General features: G+C 39.6%; 1 protein-coding gene across 1 annotated transcript in view; it reads right to left on the bottom strand.

The window, feature by feature from the left end:
• DISC1 (DISC1 scaffold protein) overlaps positions 1–22,113 on the bottom strand; it is a 188,058-nt gene that overhangs the window by 39,398 nt on the left and 126,547 nt on the right. The window contains 1 exon segment of the mRNA XM_059841603.1: positions 3,411–3,471. Within this exon segment, the coding sequence (XP_059697586.1) occupies positions 3,411–3,471 (61 nt within the window).

Genomic DNA, 22,113 nt, shown 5'->3' with positions numbered 1-22,113 from the left:
GATGGGGCTGTGAAGTATCTTGGAAGCACAGCAGAAAACACACAGTCCTGGGGGCAGGCAGGCAAAGATGACATTTCAGCCCTATTTGTGCATTGCTAAGATACTACCAGCAGCTGGAACAGCCCTCAGCACAACTGAGGGGGGTCATGGGTTACACAAAATTACCACAGACCATCTGGCACTCCCAAGCATGCCTGTGCTGCTCCACAGACAAGAGGGAAAACCTTTTGGAAAGACTTACTGAGTAGCCTTAGCACAGCAGTTTCCCTATAGCAGGCATCAGAGTTTCTGTAACATGACACACAGGCACTAACAGCTCAAGATGAAATCTTTAATGGCATTTACAGCACTCTGGACTAGGATCAGTTTGTGACCCTCACCCATTTACAGGACTAAAGCTCATTCATGGCAGAACTTGGTGGTTTTTGAAAGGATTGGAGGGTTGAAGTCCACTTTATTCATGGTAATGATATAAAGTGCTAGCAAAGCCTTCATATGGTATAGAAATAAGTGAAATGAAAAAAACTCCCACTTTCTGTGGCAGAACAAGTGTCCCATGAGAAGATGCTCATCTGAATTTCAATGAGCTAGAGCAATTACTGTAAACTTCTCCTGTACAATCCCTCCTAAATGGCTCAAGTGATGAGCTGAAGTTACCAACACAAAACATCTTGTGCTTCAGATATTCACACAGAGGTCTCTGCTGAACTCACTTTTATTATCCTAACTCTCACCACTTTTGCACATCTCCTGTTTCCTAACAGAAGGTAAGCAATGGTATTTACACTCTCAAGAGAGCAACCAATGATTTAATGTATAAACTTGAAGAATGGCTTGATGTATGCTGGTGACTAGGAAAGAGACAGCCAGCAGCATTATTAAATGCTATTTGTTCATTCTTTTATTGGAGGATACTGTCTTCGATGACTGTCAGTCCCCTGTCAGAATACAACCTATATTTTAAATCAGGAAAAAACAATGTCAAGTAATCTGTATACTTAGCGGGTGCTTTGCCTTCCTTGGGGTGAAACTATCAGCTACTGAACATATTTCCATTTTTTGTCAATGCATGTTTTCCCATTTTTTCTTTAGATACAAGGCTATCAAAAGAGTAGCATTCCTAATGAAACATATTCTAACAAGCTCCCTGACAATGGATGCATCTTTTAGGTCGCAATGAAAGGTATTGCATTTGTTTTAAAAACCAACCAACCAACAAACAAAAAAACCCAAAACCTCCATCTCTCCAACAAGTATTCCAGCAAATAAGCTAGGTTACTCTCCCCTCTCTCCATTAAAAAAGAACCAAAAACAGACAGGAGGAATATATTCCAAACTTTTCTTAAGAAAATAAAAGAGAAAAGGGAAGGGGGAGGGAAATTAACTGACAAAATTGATTCTTTGAAACTTGAATCTTCATTAAAGCTGTTTTGTTAAGAGATTTCTTCATTAACTTCCTTTTCCTTCTGTTACAAAGTGGTCAAAAATGACATTTCTAAGAGTTCTGCTTTACTTTGAAGCTGTATCTTGAAGGGTTCTCAATCTAGGCTGTTTCTATTTGAAACATTACCTGGCAAAATTATAGGTTTCATCTGGAGAAAAGCTTTAGAGGCTTATTTGAAGTCATGCTACCCAGACTTGATCCTCTTTTGGTTTCAAGAGCCTCCCCAAAAGTGCATCCACGAGCCAGATGCAAATTCTATCTCTGTCTAAAATGTAATCTTTAAACTTACTCTTTAAACTTTCCTTAGAGACTCTTTCTTTAGTTTATGATACATACAAATGAGTAATCTGAGCATCTATATGAAGACCAAAACAGAGCAACTCTCTCAAGTTACTGCTCTAAGCAGGGGCAGGGTTTGGGGAAGCCTCTTGGGCGCTTGCTTGCTTTTCTATTTTATTACTCAAGCTGTAAAGCAGGTGTAGCTAACTACTTAAAGAAACTAAAAATAACCTATAAAAACCAAATATCTATAACTACCTAAAAGAAAAATAGCATAAAAATAAAATATTTTTCAAGACATAGTATCTTGGAAACTTCTTTCTCATAAAAACATGAAAGATTTTCTCTTTCCATCTGTATTCAAATTCTTAGCTCTTAATTACTTGAACTATTTTTAGACTAACACCATTTGCACATCTTGGAAAACAAGTTCAGGACTGAATCTTCACCATCTGGGACCTGCAAATTCTGTCTGATAAACCTCTGGAAGGAGAAACAAACATACAGCTTCTCTAAGTAACATTTAAAGAGAAATTTACATTCTTCTGGGAGCCTGATATGTCAATTAAATCCATATGCTCTTGAAGCATCAAAATATGTTGTTGTACTTTATTTTTTAATAAAGAGTATGGTTTTCAAAAAGACAGCACACAAAGTCCTTAAGATTTGTCATAAACTTATGGACTGAAGTACATGGAGTAAAAATGTTATTAAGAGAGGATTAAGCAGCACACAGAAAAAAAGCTTGAGCTTCAGGTCTGTTTCCATCATTCTTTCAGTCAGATCAGAATATCATTTAAATGTACCAGTTGAGTAAAATAAATATTTCTATAATCAAAAGCATGAGTGAGCAAAATATATAAAACCTTATCTTTATCAATAGAACAAAAAATAGCAAGGGCAACAATTTATTAATTATACCTGCTTAGTAATGGAAATGGAAGTGGTGCTTATTTGGTGGATTACATTTTATTAAGACACAAATTCCAATTACAACCCATGAAAGCCTTTTTCAATGCAAATATACTCATGCAGGGCAAAGTTCACTCACTAGAAGATTCCATTACAACAGCTCTATAATATTTGCTAATCACATTCCAAGGAGAATCCTAAAGTCAGAAGGGGTCACCTAGAACCCTCTTCACACAGCAAGAGAAGGAAATAGAAATGTTAGCATTGGTTAAAAAAAAAAAAAAGGGCATAAAAATCTGTACATTCTGCATTAGGATTCAGTTCTTAAAATATCTCTATTGTTGTCTGGTTTGTATTTGCTCTCTGCAATACCCCAAACTGGCATTTTTTCAAAACTGTTATATGGACTGTCATTACTTGCTAAAGATGTCCAGAACTCTGCTAAGGGATTCTTTGGCCCTGCTCAGTGTTGGCTTTTGCACAGAAGCAGAAGGGTGATTTTTCACCCAGCTGTCACATCCCCAATACTGGAGGCTGGACCACCACTGCTCCAGAGCAGCCCTTTGCACTGGACAACACAGTGATTCTTTATTTTATCTGCATCCATTGCCAGGCTACTGAATGCAGCCATGAACAGAGCTCTTAACACACATTTCCTACCTTGAACTGCTTTTGGTATTATTCTAATGCAAGTTCTTTAACACTTTTATGCATATCAATGCTGCATGTACAAGCATTTTTAAGATTTCAAAGGTTTTCATGATGCCATCCTTACCTATGTAGTTTATCCTCCAGAATCTCCATGTACTTCTCAGCATTTTCTTTTACACTGGTCACTGCAAAAAAAAGGCCAAAGTTAGGTAATGATATAATTGTACAGTTCTATGAGGGTTTTCTTTTTTTAAACCAACTCATCTCTTACCCACATATTTTACACGTCAGTTAAGAATAAGAATTTCATTAATCTTTTTCACATTCAAATTGCAGTGTGGGTGTCTTCTCCCTTTTTTCTTTAAAGTCTATTGTATCTATATTATAATAACAGATCAATAGCAAATGCATTAACGTCTTGGCTGGGCCAGAAAAACGTTGAGACAAACAAACACACAGTACGTAGAAGCTTCCTCTTGACAAAATAAAAAACAAACAAAGGCAACAACAACAGCTAAAAAAAAAAATATCCACACAAAAAAAGAAATATTACCCATTACTCCTCTTTACCTTTAGGAGAAGTAAGCCAGCCTTACAAATGCATCAGTCCATGCACAACAGTCCTTTAAACTGTTATCAATCTTGTACCAAAATTTTCTGATAAAACCAAAACACTATAGAATAAAAAGAAATACCACTCAAGATTGTTATGAAATTTAGGTTGGGGTAGTTTGTGGTTTGGTGTCTGGGGGATAGTTGTGTTGTGTTTGTTTGTTTTTAAAGCTCAGACCTAGACATTCTCTGAGCCCCTACAACTTCTTCACCCAGAAGACACTCCAAAAGACTACTTGCCATTACACACAACAACAAAGCTGTTCTTTTGAATGACCATTGGTACTCCAGCAATGGTAGAAAGTAAACCTCTTCCTGGAAAGTGGAGCCTTTTAGATAACAACCATTTCCACAATATGATAACTTTTCTTCCCTCCTCCCTACAAGCTGCTTGCAAAGTCCAAGTCTCATAGGACTGTAAATCACTCGGTCTCTTTTAAAGCCTTAATTCATTGTACATCAAATATATATTTTATATGAAGAGGCATCCTACAGAGCATCACTGTTTTTATGAGGAAAACACGCTACATGGGTCAGGTACCATGTGAGTGTACCCACTCATCTCCCCCACCTTCCTTACAACACGATGGCTCCAAGCACAGCTTACATACAAGAGCTTTCCCCCTTCTGTGTTTGTTGGGTTTTTTTTTTCCTCTCATAAAGTCGAATGTTACCCACTAAAGCCTGACCTGAAAACTCAGCATAACCCAAATGAGCTGTGCTAAAGTTTACACACAGAGGAGTTCACTGAGATAATACCATTAGCAGCAAGCATCAGGGTCAGTGTAACACTGTCTGTCTGCAGAAGGTGGTGTTCTCCAGGTCACACAGCAGTCACACATCACTGAAGCTGTCTGCAATGCAATGGCAAGTATAGAACACATCTTGCAAGGTTGATTTACTTTTTTGTTGTTTGTTTTGTTTTGCTTGATATACGAGTTTATTAGATTAGCAAACAAACAAACCAATCAAACAACAAAAAACCTTGAAACAATCAAAAAAGCCACCACAGCCCCAGTAGTCTGGAAGCAGGATTCTGCAGTATTGTATTGTACATAGACAACTGCAGTAGTTTAGACGTTCACAGGCCCAATTACTCATTAGAAAAATGCTGATGGATGTTACGCAAAAGGGTTTATAAGGATTTCTGCAATGGCACTGGAGACTAAATAACTTTCCCTAGCTTGTAGCAGTTCTGTAACAACTACAGGGCTTAGTAAAAGCTCACAGTTTCCTTACCATGCTTTTATTCCTACAGTTCCTGCAGAACTGTGGAGAGCCTGCAAGGCGGCAAGTCTTCCTTTAATGACACACTACAGCTTTATAAAAACAGCCAGCACTTCTTGCAAACTCCCTATCCATCAATCCCCAAATGTGCTGACCTGAGGCCCAGTGCCCGCTTTGATAGCAAATAGCTTCAAGGTGTTCGGGTGCTGTACTTCCCCTTCTCTTGCCATTGTCACAGTGTCCTTCAACGTGAGCTGTTACAACTCAGGGGCTTATTCTTTTGGATAATAAAGTCAGCAGATATTATTAATTTTTGGAGAGGGATGAGAAGAGGTGGAGAATCTGTTTCACACTCACTTTGTTTCTAACCGATATAGTGACTTCTTACGTTACATGAAAGATAAACCTTGCTTTCAATTTCTCCTGCTGTGCTTGTCACTTTTTAATTGGGTTTGATCTGATAGAGTAATTCGCACTTTCACAGTTCAGTCCTGCCCCTACATGCAATTTTACAATGCCCTTGAAGCACACAGCTTAATATATCAGCATTATTCAATGACAAAAAGTAATGGGCAAGAATACACCACTAGTCAAAAGTAGGTCAGCAAAAAGCTAACACTCATTTGGAAATCACCTCACATCACTAAACCCTACTCTCTCCTGTCAAACGTTTTAACTACATTAAAAGAAATGCAAACTTTGCTGCTGAAAGAGAAAGCTCCCCAGACTAGCTTTGTCTCCTTGCCTTCTTCTCCGTGTAATTGGAAAAGCTGTGACCTGGAGATTTTGCTGGAAGGAAAACATATCTTAAAAATCTGATTAAGGTTACTTCCCTTGCAACAAACTGTAGACAGCACTGCAACAAATACTTTCAGTCTTTTAGATCATCCATTGAAATAGAACACAAGCAAAAGATTAGCAGATTTTTTTGTTCTAATTTAATGAATCTATTCACCATCACTTCAAAGCAAAAAAAATGCAAACAGGAAACTATGTGCTTTCAATCTGGCCAAGAAAGTACTAGATGACAGAGAAAGAAAAGAAATAATAATTCATGAGATTCTTCTCTGCAAGCCAAATGGTTTATTTTTACATTTAAGTGAATGGGGTTGCCTTTTTCCATCAGTTCTCTGGGGATTTACATGCTTAGCTTATATTGGCCTTGAGGGGAGTTATTAAAATAAAATATAAATTCTCTATTAAAATAAAGAAGTATAAATACTCATAGAAGATCAGAACACCAGGTTATTTGCTAAGACTAAAAATAAACTTCTCTTGTGAAGTCTTAATTGAAGAAAAGTGAGTCAGCATTTCTTTCCCTTATTTTATCTTAAATTTTTCTTCCTTCTTACAGCAGCAAAGTCCAGTCTTGGAATCAGATCTGGTCAGACAGGACTGAGAAGCAGCAGTGAGCTCCTGTGGTGGCCTTTTAATTGCTACAGAATGTAAATCTGCCATTTTAGAAGCTGCATAGATACCATTCAATAATTAACCTACATAGCACTCTTTTAAAATAGCATTACATGTCATTTCTCATCTGAAAGCAGCCCCAGTGGGGTAATGCTATTTCTGTTACTTACAGAGATTATTCAAGCCCGCACATCAAAGCATAACATCACTTTTATTCTTCAGTCTCTTATTCATTGGGCCTCAGAAATTGAACTTAAAAAGACCTATGGACTATGAGATATGCTTTGGATTCTATGATCAATATTTTCTAAAACTTTATAAAACTTGAGTATTTGACTGGAGATACCTCAAATCCAGTGTTCATATGGATGCTCCAGATGTAAATGGTTGGCAACTCAGAAGAATAGATCTTTAAAATTGAATAAGTCTTAAAAAATAGTAGTCAATATCACAGTAGTTTTCACAGATCAGTAGTTCTTTCCCAGACAAGTCATTCACCGAGTCCAAGAGATACAAAGTCTGAAGTAAAGTTTTTGCCTTCCATCCTAGAAGGTATTCTTTCTTTTTTTTTTTCTTTTTCTTGTTATTTTTTTTTTTTTAATGGATAGACAGTGTGGATGAATAATGACACATAGTTTTACACAAAATTAAAGGTAGGAAGAAATGCAATAGCTCCTACATCAACACCCAGCATAAAAAGGACTGCCAGACATTACCTGCCTGCATGACAAGCTGGATACCGACAAAATCAGCCTTTCTGATCCACAAGCACAATGTTCCTTCTCAAATATTATATTAGGTAGACAAAAACTCCCAGTGGTTTCAATGGCATTTTTGCCTGACTCAAGGATCTAGGAATAAAAAAAAAAAACCCTGCATAGACACGCATTGATCTGAGGCAGAATTAGATGTGAACAAGGCTGACATGTTGCTTCTCCTGTCACTATACTTTTTTAATGTAAAAATTGTTATTTATACTATGATAAAATGAAAGCAGAAAATGATTCTATGCAAATCATCCTGATATTTTCTGTCATGAAAGACGTACTACATTAATGTGTGAAGTTGGGGTCTGAAAAACCAAAGAATGGCTTTGATAAATTTAAAGGTTCACTTGAAAAGAGTGACACTTGAGATGACATTTTAGCTGCCCAACTACATGTCAAGATGATTTATCAAGCCCCAGTGACAAGATTTTGGATTAGAGAATGGTAAGGAATTTTGCATCCTGCAGACTGACAGAGGAAAACCCCAAAGAACAAGCTCTGTGAAGAACACTAGCCACTCTCCTATGCATTGTTCTCAAGGAACTCAAGTAGCAAGTACAGAAAAGGTCAGGATTAAAGGCACAAAAATAAGTGCCTTATTTAAAAAGTGTCAATACTTTAAAAAGGCAAATGAAATTCTATGCTGGTTCCCTGTCATCCAGTAACGAAGTAAATACCAAGATACATACTTATTATCTGTCTTTTCCGGTAATTATGGTTTGTTCTAAGAAATGTGCTAATCCTCTGAATAACATTGCAACACAGCACAAAATAACTGAGGAAACTACTGCCAGAAGAGATGAGGTGGCAAAAATTTGGGAGTCCAAATGGACTGGCTATTCTGCAATTAAAAACACTCCATAAAGGTGAACTGGAAACACAAACATGTATACTGAACATCTAAGAAATGAAAGCCAGACATTTAAAGACACAACCTAATCTTACTTGACAGAGTTGAAAATATTCTCTGCCTAATTTGAGATGATTCCATAACTCAGTCACAAGGTTTTTCCCTCCTTCTGTAAGTAGCTGGCCTGGAGAACAGGACACTGTCGTGCCACAGAAATGGAAAGCTGTGCTTTGCAGTGGCATAGCACTGGCAGGCAGCTCAGGAGCAGCAGCTCTGATGGGTCTGAGATCTGTGAATGCAGCAGGGCTGTACCATGCAGGGCTGCTAGACAGCCTGAGTCCCTCTGGATGGAAAAGAGTCTGCAGCAACAGCTGGGTGATTCACTAATGTTGATTTTATCATAATCCCATCCCACAGGAGAAGAGGGGGCTTGCAGGGATGCACTGTCAAATGACACTCCACTGCTTTCAGAGCTCTCAGAGGGATGGAGTATGTAGTATCTTGTCCATGTGAAGATTTCAATCAGCATCACTTTCCTCTCCAGCACTGGACAGTCAGGTGCTCTGATACCACAGGGCAGCACTTCTGATTTATAGAAGCAAACAACTAAAGGTTCCATCTGGAGCATCACTGTCTTAAAACACGTTGCTCACTCTCACATTTAAAATCTTATAGGATATTTCCACTTTATACTCTCTACCTCTGGAAAAATATGGGAAGTAATAAAAATCTATGAAGAGTAATAGAGAAATACAAAACTGCCAGAACACAGGACAGCACAGCATTTTGGCCCTAATACTGCACTGAAACAGGAAAAGACTGAAACAGTGTGAACAACTCGCCTTCCTCAGGAAGTTCTCCTTGGAGCTGTGGATACAGAGTGTCTCCTGTTCCATTTCTCCCTAGCAGGTTGGTACATCCTGAGCAGCAGGAAGCCTAGTCTAACCTCCAGACATGCTGGGAATGGGTGGGCACTGCAAGCCTGGGAGAAACAGCTTCCTCTCTTTAGGAGATCACATAAAAGCCAAGTTAGGCCAAGTTTTTCCAGGTCATTTGGAAAGATGGCAGTATTTAACACATAGCAAAGTAGGCAAAGAAAATGCTCCTTCTGGCTGTGTCAAAGTTCTCAGCATATTTACAGATGGCTTAATTTGTAGACCTTGGTGCAACAATGATTTTGAGCATGTAATAAGACAAGTGGCACCTTGCCTTTGATGCAAAAAATTACAACTAAACATAGATAGCATACAGAAGATACTGATTTTAACAGAGAAGCCACATTCTGCTCTCAAGTTAGATGTCAAGGCACATATAAGTTACGGAAAATCTCAGAATGAACAGAACTTTGACAAAGAAATAAAAAACAGAAAATAGATCTTACAAAAAGAAATGACAGGAGGTGCCAGCAGCTCTGCCTATAACAACTGACAATTCTGTCTTTGAGCAAGGCATAAAAGGTTTGCAGAGGCGACAAGGAGCAGGGGAAAACCACCCTGTATAAAAAGGTACATTTGAGAAACAGACATTCCCAGAATCTGCCTCCTGAACCTTCTTTGTTGCATGCAGTACTTTTCATCCAAAGAGACAGGTGACCCTTCAAGTTCTGTGATGATTAAATTGCCTACATTCAAGAGAATTACCATACTTTCACACGGTTTCTGAGTTACTTTCAAATTTCTGAAAAATCTGTCAAACCTGACACAGGGATTCCTTCCATGCTACATGTGGGAGACAGCAGGCAGAAGGAGGCAAATTACTTTCAGTAAATAATTTACCTTAAAAAAAAAAAAATAAAACAGCTGAAATTTTACACATTGTTTTATTACACAGTATCAAAGCAAGCATACTGATTCTAAACTGAAGGGGCAGTAGGCCCAGCAGTCACCAGAGCTCATAATAAAATGAAAAAAGATTGGCCTTGATATTTTAGGAGACTATATAAAGAGTAGGGAGAGTCACAAAGCACCAGACCACCCGCCTGTGCAGCCCCAGATCTGAAAGCATCCTCCTGGCCTTGCAACTTCTGCCCTGCGTGTACCACCTCTGTAGTAACCACAGGCTAGGTGCAGATCCCCTATCACAGGTTTGGTTATTTTTCCACAAATGATTTAAAAGCTTCAAATGACTGGAGTGCACTTAATGGAATTTTAAATTGGCTGCAGAAAACCGTAGAGAAAACCATTCCTACTGCACGTGTTTGGTACCAGGTGACAACACTGTCACTGCAGGGAAATCTGTGCACAAACACAACTCTCTCTCTGCTTTACACTGCTGACATACATAAACCAACTTGCCCCAGAAAGGTTTTCTTCATTGCAGACAGTTAGCTTTATTTATTAACTTTATTTAAAATTAGATAGGACATGGATTCGTGCACAATTTCTAGCTCCAGAGTGACTGTATAGTACCACTTCTGGAAGAATGCTGGAGATCTTTACTGATAACATCCTCAGGGGATGAAGGCTCCTGAGCTCTCCTACAGGAAAGTGAAGGTTGAGTTTTCCTCTCCCATTCCATGACATGGATAAGGCCATCCTGTTTTCCTTGCTTCTCTGCAGCTGCCAGAATCACTGTTTACACTTTGTTACACAACTTACTAACTACTTTAGTATTGAAAGTATCATCTCTTTTCCAAAACCCATGAGAAAAGCTTCCTTTCACTTTCTATACTTATTTCTCTTGCATTCTTTACTAAGCAGCTGGGGAGGAATGAAGGGTAAGGCAGAGCTATCAGAGAGCAATCTGCTTACATTTTCTCCTACCTGGTTCTCTTCTCTGCCTGTTTACCACCTATTACTTCAATCCTCTGCTGACCATCTGTTGAGCCTCCCTGCTCTAACAACAAAAATAATTTCTTTTTTTCCTTTCTCCTCACAAAGAAAAGCCTGAACATCAAGGAGAGCCATGTGTCCAGCTTGTCCTCTGTAGATTGTCAGCAGTCACAAGACATCATCTGGAAATCATTACTCACCCGAACAAGGCAACCAGACTCAACGTGTGCAAAGGAACCAGAAGAGTTCAAACTCGTTACTTGAATTGCCACAAGTTTTTCCTGGAAGTAAGATTTATTTTAACACTGTTAGATAAGATAAAAAGACCCAGAATGAGCCCTTTATACAGCTATCCAAGACAAACAACAGAGAACAATTAAGGCTTTATGCACAGGCTAAGCTCCATGACAATTACTGACAACACCTAATGCCTATGTTGTGAAAGGCAGGAAGAGGTCAAACATTTTTGTCTGACAGACAAACTATAAAACAAGTGAAATCACAATTCAATTTTTGGCTTAAGAGCATACTTTACAGCTAATATGGATGATCCATAGACCACGGGACATGTCACAGCCATTCAACAACATCACAGCTTCTGAAAGACACAGGAGCTGGTTTCAGGTGGCTGTTCTGCTGAACTTCCACGTATGCAGTCTTACACCTAGTGCTTTAGTACCTAAATTGCAACTAAAAGATTACATTAAATTACTAACCCAGTTTGGCTTTTTAATTGAAGGTCACAAAGGAAAGATGGCCAAAGATTTTTCTCAATCACTCTAACCCCTCCAGAATTTTTTTTCTAAAAGGACCCTGCAAAATTTCATGCTAGTCTGGATACTGCTGATTATTCTTTTCCTATGTCAACATGCTTGCCAGTCAGGTCATACAAATTAGCAAGAACCCAGGCACCCACAGAGAGACAGCCCTAAGTCAGTCAGAGGATAAAATATATTTTTACTTCAACAAATACAAATAATTATTGCAGAAACTGTGTTCAAAACTTCTTTATAGAACAAAACCCTATCATTGCAACACAGAAAAAAAAATAGAAAAATGAATTTGCCCCCAAATGCTGCTGTAAAATCTGATTACTAAAAGAGATTAAAGGGAGAACAGCATGCAAGCATAAGAGCTTTGAAAAGCAACACAAAAAGTAAAAAAAAGTGAAAAAATAAGTGAAAAGCCAATGCTCTTACTGACAAAGGAGAACCACACTTACCTTCACAGTAGAACAAATTGCTACTAAGATGTCAGTCCTTCAGATAATTTTAAAGAAAGCAAAGTGGAGCTTAAAGGTATATACTGAAGGTTAGAAGTAACTGAGGAGAAAGAATATTCAGAATTCCAAGATACTTTTCAACAACCTTGAAATGACATCAAATAAAGCGGGGACTTCCTGTAACAAGGCTTACAAACTATACCTGCAAATAGCACTAGCTTACATTTTTGTACTGCTGTTCACTCCAAGGATCTAGAACAGGTCTTGAAACTTCAGAGAAGCAGCAATTTCTGTTTTAGAAAATAGCTGACAATGAGACCATGATACAGAGAAGCAGTGTCCCACATACAGGGAACTTTTCAGAAACTCATTGTAAACTATTTGACCACTGTTGGCTGTACCAGTCATCCTTTCTGCAATGCAATTACAGGGCTTCCAAACAAGAAAAAATGTGAAGCTGCTCAGCAGAGGGGTTGAGCAGAGCCTGTTCTGCAGTCATTTCAGGGACAAAAGAGCTTTAATATATCACTTTCTTTAGTCCCTAATAATCTTTGCCCTAGCTGCTTCCTCCTGACATTATGCAACCTGCACATAAAGGCATATGAGTTTCATTAAGTGCACAAGTAATGTTTGGCCATGCCTGACATAGCAATGTAAACATGATGCTTTTGACCAGGAACATGCAGTGATGCCTTAAAAGCCTCTCTGCTCCTTACACACAAAGCTGGGGCAGAGATTTACACAATGTAAGTAGGAGAATTACTGCAGCTGAGCAAAACAGATGTACCTACAAGAACGTACGTGTGCTAAGTGCTTCTACTAATCCTGAGCACCCAAAAGGGCAGAGTCACAGACACAAGGGCGCACTGTTGAGTGGACAGATGTTTTTCTGAACTGCTTTCAAGACAGGATCATTAATTTAATTGGCTGACTTCAAAATGCTGTTTACACTGTAAATTCTTTGCTAGTTTTCTTATTAACTTCCTCGTGCAAAGCTCTACTGCAGTAGAGCTCTTGAAAACAGCTTTAATATCTCTAAGCTAAGGTGGTCACAACAAAGGCATAAGATTTTACATAGGGTGATAAAGTGCACTTTATAAATTAGTTGTACACCACCTTACATTGCATAATAAAAAGGGGATTCCAATGACATTCCAATGGAAGACAAATACCAGCATATTTCAGATTACCATGTAATCTTCACTGATGCTACCCTCTCTTTCTTATCTTTTTTTCCTCAATACCCTCTTTGTTCACCAGAGCCAGGGATAAATCTACATCTTCCCCTTATCTGGATAAACTATAAAATATTTGAGCTCCCTGTAGCCTTTTGTTTTTCGGGTTTTTTTAAGACATAATTCATATTTAGCTTAGAAAGATGATGAAAAAAGCAGCCTTATTACTATTCAAAATATCTTTCTAGACTGAAGCAGACAGTTTCAGCATCAATAGAAAATATTTTGTTTGAATTAAACCCTAAGACCTCTGTTTCTGTAATGTCCATAAAGGAAAGAAATTAAAGGTCTTGCCCTTCATATTGAGTCTCTACATTGCTATATTGTACGTAGGATGAGTGAACTCATTCTTCAAAGCAGCAGAATGCTCTAATGCAGTGGCCTTTTAAAAAAATTCCCTGATAATAGCAATTTCCGTTGAAACTGGCACTCTTTCTTGACTTTTGACTTTGATTTTCTTTCTCATACATTTTATTTGCCATATGACCCAAGCTGTCTCCCTCCCTGACTCTTAAGTCGATGCTGTTTGAGTCATTTTCTCCTCCTTTCTTCTTTTCGGTTTCTACTCTGCCTTTCAAATTCCTCTTTTTCAGATTTTTGTCAGCTTCGCTCTTTCATTTAAGCCGTAAATCATTCAATACCACAGGGAATTTTACTTCTGGTTTTGCTCTCTTTACCAAACTTGCGATACTTAAGCCACTTCTAGAAAAGAAAACTTTTAAGTATGAGCTAGTAAGGATTCCTGAGACAGCAGTTTGTGGACAACTTACTGGTCATTCTGGTGATGTTGAAACAACTTCCCAATAGCTGGTGTAGACTCTTCTATAATAGCTTAATTGAACATTTTCTAATACCAAATGTTCCTTAGGTATGATTTCACATGCTTAGATTATGTAATCTTCACGACCTAAATTATTTTTCAAGTGTCACCTTGAAAAGGAAAATTTTAATTTCCTAAGTTTTGAAGACATGGGGCAGAAATCCCACTCTGGCAAAAATCAACGTCCATATCTTCAGAACATCCCAAAACCTGCAGCAAGAACAGCATTATGAGGCTATTTCAAAATGTCCAATGTTAGGATTAGAATTATGCCTCCTCTCTTAACCTTCTCACTTAGGTGTGTCATTTTCTCCAGAAGTCCAGCAGCAACTTCTTCTGGACACTCTCTGGACAAACTAATCAGCTTTACAGACAACACCCATCCATTTTTCACCACTCCTTCATGGAAAAGGTGGACAGGCAGATGGAATTGTCCACTGGCTGGACCACAACAAACCTGGGCTGTGACACCTAAGGAATGAGATGTTCTATGAGTCTCACAGCCTGAAAATAGAGAAGATGACCCAGGTTTCCCTGAGGTATCCAGTCTAATTATTGGACAGTTAACAACTTAAGAGAGCCAGTCTGCCCAGAAACCACTGGAGAAAAGAGAAGTGGAGGGAGTCAAATAGGGAAAAAGAGTCATGATGAAGAGCAGGTTGAAAGGTGCTGCTGAAGAACTGAGCCCAAGGGAAACTCCATTGGTCTGCAGCAGACGAGCAGATTACAGCCGACTTTCTAGGGCACTCTGTTCAAGTGTGAGTAGAGCCAAGCGGTACAGTTCACCACACAGGAGAATAATTTTTCAATTGAGCTCCTGCCTCTTTGTCTGGCTGACTGACTAATATGTCAGTAGAATAATTAAAGTGATTTTTCCATAGTCTTCCCTCACAATTCAATTTTATACATTGGGACAAATCGCCCACCATCTAATAGCAGTGGACTTGTACCAGCCTGCACGCTTAGGCAAAGCTGAGGAACATTCAACATTTTCCCAACTTTAAGGTGCCCCATAGATTTTGCTGCTAACACCAGGTCAAGTTTTAGAAATAAGAAATGCTCACACAGCAAATGCTTCCACAGTGTTGGATTGCAGGAGGCTTTTTCAAAGCGCTGTTTGTGCATTTTAGCCGTGAAACTTCCAGGGATATCAGCAGGAGTCACACAGCTAAATCCCCAAGCAACACTTTTGGAAGATGACTTATATTTAAAGGAGGATTAGAAGAAAATACTTCTTAAGCCATTTTCCATGTAACATTATCAGTCTAAAATTTGGAGAAATACAGAATCATTTGGGGAAAATACATTATTCACTGGGTATCAATTTTTCCATCCAATTAGGCTGGGCAGCTACGCTGAGTATTTAACACACACCCTTGCTTCCCCCTTCCTTTCCACAGAGTGTATATATTAAACACAAGTTAAGACTTCTGGGTTTTCAACTTTGTTGATTTTACACTCCTTCTGGGATTTAAAGTACTACTTTGTTTAATTATTTTTCCTCTACTCATCCACACTATTGAATGACAGTAATAATGAACTCAGAATCATTGTACAAATCCCAGTAGGAACCATTCACAGTTTGCTAATAGGACATTATTATATTTGCATTACCAAGTTCAGTTCAAAGCACGTTGTGTAAATTAGCTCTGAGGGTTACTACCATGAATCTAAAACCAGAACATCAGGTCAATTAGCACAGCTCCAAAGTACAGTATTTTGGGTAAAAACAGAAGGGGTATGATTAAAATTCTAGGAAATCCTCTTTGCAGCCAAGTGCCTCTGAAAAGATGCCTGGTTTCACTTCTGGAAGAAACCAGAATGCCTCAGCTCACAGCAGTGTAGCCTGATGCCAGTGATTCTGATGCCTGATAAGCACTACTGACCTGTTCTAAAGAGGGGGCAAAATTAACTCCTAGGAGGTGTGGAAATCCTTAGAACCCCACAGAGACACTTCCTTTCCCATCCAAATTAAAAGAACAGGTGAGTATGAGGAAAACATGCAGTATGTGTGAATTGAACATAGAATATATTGCTTACATAAAAACACAACTAATGCACAAAAGATACTCAGCTTCCTCCACAAAAGCAAACCCAGCATGTACCAACCCACAGCCAGAGACTAAAAAAATCACAGCTTAATAATGGAAGGAGGCCCACAACAAAATAAGGCAAGGCATTCCCAGCAACAACTTGTAGGACTACTTTTAGGGCAGACAAACATACATGTATGCACACACAGACAAATATGGAAGCAGTTAATGAACTTAATGAACTTCAGAGCCCACACAGCATCTTTGGACAAACTGCTGGAACAGAAGCTTGCAGACACAACAGAAAAAGAGGTATCCTAATGAAGCTCTACCTCAAGAGCCAGATGAAGCCAGAGGGTGCCACCTAAAAAATGAAAGGAAGGGCCAATGGATATTATTCTGGTTGAGTCTGGCCTAGAGTCAGTTCAGGTCAGTCTTATCAAGCCATCAAGTCAGCACAGTATATAGCTCTGCCTGGCCAATGATCTTAAGATTCATTCCTTGGAACATTTTGTGGTTAAGCTTCTAAAATTTTGCTGTAACTGCCTTGAAACATTGATTATTCTATAAATGCTAAAACAAAACACATCATTATTATCTGCAGAAAGATACTTGAAATAACTGTTAGGCAACTTCAATATTATTATTTTACCTTCAAACAAATTATGGGATTTCAGATTACACAACAGAAGTCATTCAATGGACAGGCTTTATAGTCAACTGTATAAAAATGGTCATTCCTCACACAAGAAGATGGCTAGAGCTGGAAGGCAGAGGGGTATTTCATCATTAATATTTATAATTCTTCAATTTATTAGGCTTCAGCCTAATGGATCTATAGGGGCGGAACCAAGAAAAACTTCTCGCAAGGCCTGAAAGAAATTGCTGGGTTATATACAGGACCAGTTAGAAAGGTATAAAAGAAGAGACAACGGGAAACAAATTTGGACGTTTTGAGTTGAGTACATCCACAAAACACTTCGGTGTTCATGTGCATGACCAGCTAAATAGCTGTAACCTCCTGGTAGAAGTGGTGAGAATGAAAGGATTTGCCTAAGTGAGAAAACAGGACACAAATACATAACAGATTCCACCCTAGCTGCAATGCAAACTGATGTGTGAAACAGAAAATGGGCTTTTAGTGAATTATAAATAGCTGGCAAGGACTGAATACTCAGCTTGGTGAAAAATGCTTCATATGGAAGACAGTAACACATGAAAGATCAGAAAGCATACGTAAATTGAAATAAAATGAAAATGTTGTCAGAATACAAACAAATGAAAGTTGTATTTTGGAGAGTAAGCACTATAAGATGCTTACTATTGCATGACAACTCAGCAACAAAGAGAGATGAGCTAAAGTGCCCAGAAAAGTAAAAGACATTTGGTATAATAAGTGCTTCTGAAACTAGGTAGAATAACACAAATCAATGGAGTGCTTACTGTATACCTACTCAGTAGCACAGGAAAGCTTAGATTAGCCTTAGGAGCCTTAGATTACAAGCACAAATGAATTTGCAGAGGCAGTGAAGCAATATGCTACTGCAAGACTCAATAGGATCTACTATGGAAAAAAAAAAAAAATCTCTCTTTTAAAGGACTATTCAGCTGAATTTGAATTCTCCAAATTTTTTCAAATCAGCTTATGAGTTGTTTTCTTTCCTTATTTCAATTACAACTGCTCTTTTCAATTTGCTGCTCTTTTCTATTGGGTCTTCATGGCTAATGTTTCTTCTACCACTTTTTATAACCATTAAAGAGGGCAGAGAAACTCTCAAATATTTTGTCCTGAAGAAGAAAAGAAAACCACAATATTTTTCTGTCATCCTGCCTTTCTATAGCCACACTGAAATATCAATTACAAGTTTCCTTTTAACATACACAGATCCACAAATGTACCTGAATTTGTGTCAGAATTCTAGGTGCATCCACAAAGGGTCAGGGCAAACAAGAGTGGGGAAATAAAGCTTATGTCTGCTTCCTCTGTGTTTACCATGATTCTGTCAGTCTATCATCTCCCTAATGAGTGGTGCAACTCTTATTCTTAATTGTGCATTATTCCCATTTTCAGCATTTTTAAAACTAAATTATCTAAAGAGAAAAGATGTCCAAAGGGGAATCATACCCTAAGAAAATGCATTTGAGTAGCAGCAATTAAATACTCACTTTCTAAAAAGTTGTGAGGCACAATTGCTTAATAATGATTCATTTCAAATGAAGCCAGAGAAACACAGATTTTAATAACTTCATTCTCCTTGGTCTTCCCCAGAAGATATTTAAAGAGGGCACACGACTGCAATCAGCAGCAGGAAGCCAGTCTTGCTTCAGTAATGCAAAATGGAGCATGTCAGCATAGGAAAATACAGCTGCATACTTTGATTTCTGGCATTGCATCTTTGGTCAAAATATATTTTTTGTGAGAAGGTTCATGACATTTGGACAGCTACAATTCTTTGAAAAGCATTAGCATATTTATATTTTCAAAATTATTTTTTAACACAGTTTCGAGCACTTGTTCTCCCACCAAATCAGATGATCTGTAAGAGGTATTGGCCAGCTCAAATTGACTACTGTGGGCCAAGAGTGGTCATTTCACAGAACTCTGACACACAACTCCTGCCACATGAGGTTGCCACCTCTGCACAATTTACTAAAATCCATTCATTAGGCTTTAAGGAGCTCTCCTTACCTTTTTGTGTCATGCCTTCCTTGAAAAACAGGAGGGGTTCTGGACCAGAAGCACACTGGAGGCCAGCAGAGAGGGAACAGTGCCACCTCCTGCCCCGAGCTCATGGCCATGCCAGCCCTCTGCTGCAGCCAGCCAGGCATGCAATGGCTCACCAGGTTCAGATGGCACAACAGACCTGCCCAGCTTGCACAGTGCAAGGAGGAGTGGGGAGACACACAAAATGAAGGGGAATGAAAAGAAACCCTTGTGTCACGGCTTCTGTCACCCTGACATAAAAATCACCTTTAGTTACTTAGTCTAGTAAGAATCACCTTTGATTAACCTTTTATCTTCCACCTTCCTTAGTTAGGGAATTAGCAACAAAAGCATTAAATGACAGTGGATTTCCTCTGTTTGATTGCACTGTCTTAAGACTTCATCAGTTCTGAGAGGCGTTAGGGTAATCTGCTTTCTACTGGGCATGGACAAGGCCACACAGATAAACCACATCCCACTTGCAACAAAAATAAAAGTAATTATCCTGCTTTGCCAATTATTTGAAGAATATTTGTTCTTTTGCCCCAAACTGCCCAAGAATTGGACTCTGCAGCTTCACTATTTACCTATAGCACTTCCTGTATTTACAGTGATTTCTAGGAAAACAATGCTACTCTCAAGTACATTTTTGTGATGGATTTTAATTTTCCCTGAGGGCAATTTAATTCTTAGAAATGACACAACACTGCAAATGTTCTTTAGACAGAGAAAAAATATAGAAGCGACCTAATAAGCTATAAATCCTTTCCACAAGCTTCTGCTGTCTTTTTAAGACTTAAATTATCTTTGTTGCTGTGGATTGGGTAATCATAGCATTCCCGATGTGGATGAAGGAACCAGATGGACAATGAAGAAAATAAAATCCTTCACTGTCCAAAAAAGTCTATTTCAGGAAAAAACTTCTTACAAAAAGCACAGAGGCAACAATGTACTTGGGGTACCCTGATGGGAATTCAAGCTGGGAACCACAACTATTTCGGATCAAGCATGCTTCAGACCAAAGTGACAGCTTGTATGGCTGAACTGTATTTAAGGGCAAGTCTCAGCCTCTTGTAAGTGTACTTTGTTCACTGCTTTGGCTGAAATGAAATGAAGATTCTCTTATTTTTCTAAAACACTGAGCAGATTAAATGTCCTCTGGACTTGCCAGGATAGTTAATAGAAGACTCCTTTGGGATCTTTTTGGCAAAGAGAGAGCAGCTCTCAGGCCACTTGAGCTTCAGCCCAAGACTGGACGTTCTGTACCTGGCAGCCTGCAGATGGCAGTTGCATGGACCCTCCTCCATGAGGAAGCACAGTGGGTCCCTCAGGAATTCAGAGTGCGTCCCTCAGGAATTCAGAGTGGGTCCCTCGGGATTGCTCCTGGGGCTGGCACTGTTCAGCACTTCTGTCAGCGATGCTGATGGTGGGATGGAGTGCTCTCTCACCAAGTTCACTGAAGACACCAAGCCTCGTGGTGCAGTCAATGCACTGCAGGGCTGGGATGGCATCCAGAGGGACCTGGACAGGCTGGAGAGGTGGGCCCATGCAAACCTATGAAGTTTAACCAAGCCCAGTGCAAGGTCCCACACGTGGGTTGGGGCAATCCCAGGCACACCTACAGGCTGGGCAGAGAAGGCACTGAAAACAGCCCTTCCAGCAAAGATTTTGGGGTGATGGCTGATGAGCAACTCAACATGAGCCGGCAATGTGCGCTCGCAGCCCAGACAACCAAGGAAATCCTGGTCTGCTTCCAAAGGAATGTGGCCAGCAGGTCAAGGAAGGTGATTCTACCACTGTGCTCTGCACTTGTGAGACCACCCACCTGGAGTCCTGCATCCAGCACTGGTGTCCCCAACATAAGACAACATGGAACTGTTGGAGCAAGTCCAGAGGAGGCCACAGCATTGCTAAGAGGACTAGAGCACCTCCCCCTGAAAGACTTTTGTCTCTTCAGCCTGGAGAAGAAAAGGCTGTACAGAGAACTCATTGCAACTCTCCAGTTTCCAATGGGGGATACAGGAAAGCCAGAGAGGGACTCTTTGTCAGGAATGCAGTGATAGAACAAGGGGGAATGGGTACAAACTGAAAGAGGGTAGGTGTAGATTAGATATTAGAAAGAAATTCTTTACCGTGAGGGTGGTGAGGCCCTGTAACAGGTTGCCAGAGGCTGTGGATGCCCCAACCCTGGCAGTGTTCAAGGCCAGGCTGGGTAAGGCCTTCAGCAGCCTGGTCTGGCAGGAGGTGTCCCTGCCCATGGGAGGGGAGGTTGGGACTGCACGATCTTTAAAGTCCCTTCCAACCCTTAACATTCTACAGTTCTATAAACCACTCATCACCCTGCCTTTAAATGAGTACCATTTGCTGCTAGATCCCCAAAACTAAGTGATGCTCTTCACAGAGAGAGGAGCTGTTTCACCATTTCAGTTACATGAAGAGTCTCAGAAAGACATGGGTACGGTGTCATCATCAGCTCAGAGTACAGAGATCAGAGACAGGACCTGAATCCAAGTGTCCAACTGCTCAGTTTATTGCTGTAAACTGCACACTGCTTCAACAGACCCATAGCCTAAGACTATTAAATACAACCAAAGTTAAGGCTATTTCTAAAAGCATTATCAAGGTGAAAGCAAGTCCCATCCTCAGCTGGGAAAGAGGATACACTGCACACTGCCAATGCATGCTTCACCCCAGGTGATGGGCTGGATCATTGTGTCACCTGAAGGACCAGAACGCTTCAAAAGTTCACTGGGGATATCCCTGCTATCAGAAACAGCCAGTTTTCAGGGAGATTGCTTTCCAGCCTCCAACACTGGGATGCCCCACCCCTCACACCAAAGCACAGCTGGGACACGCCAACAGTTCGTGGAGGGCAAGGCACCCCAGGGGACAGATTTTATGACTTATTGTGATTTACAATGCCTAGCAAGGGAACCCTCAAACTCTCCTCAAAGGGAGACTGTAACTTGCAAAAGTCAAAGCAAAAAGTTAATCAGCTGGTACCTACCACAGAAACAAACTCTAACTCCTTTCATCCTCTCAGCGTGGCTCTGCTTTTGACCTGCTTTTTTCCTCTTTTTTTTTTTCCTACTTCCATTTACCCTCCTTCAAAAAGATTATCAACAAAGGTATTTCATCTATCTGCAGGCACAGCTTCAGTATCTGCACCAAGTGCC

Source organism: Haemorhous mexicanus, chromosome 3 (assembly GCF_027477595.1).
Source record: "Haemorhous mexicanus isolate bHaeMex1 chromosome 3, bHaeMex1.pri, whole genome shotgun sequence".
NCBI classification, from domain to species: domain Eukaryota; kingdom Metazoa; phylum Chordata; class Aves; order Passeriformes; family Fringillidae; genus Haemorhous; species Haemorhous mexicanus.
The sequence above is the reverse complement of the archived record's forward strand: the minus strand, read 5'-3'. Positions and strand labels throughout refer to the sequence as shown.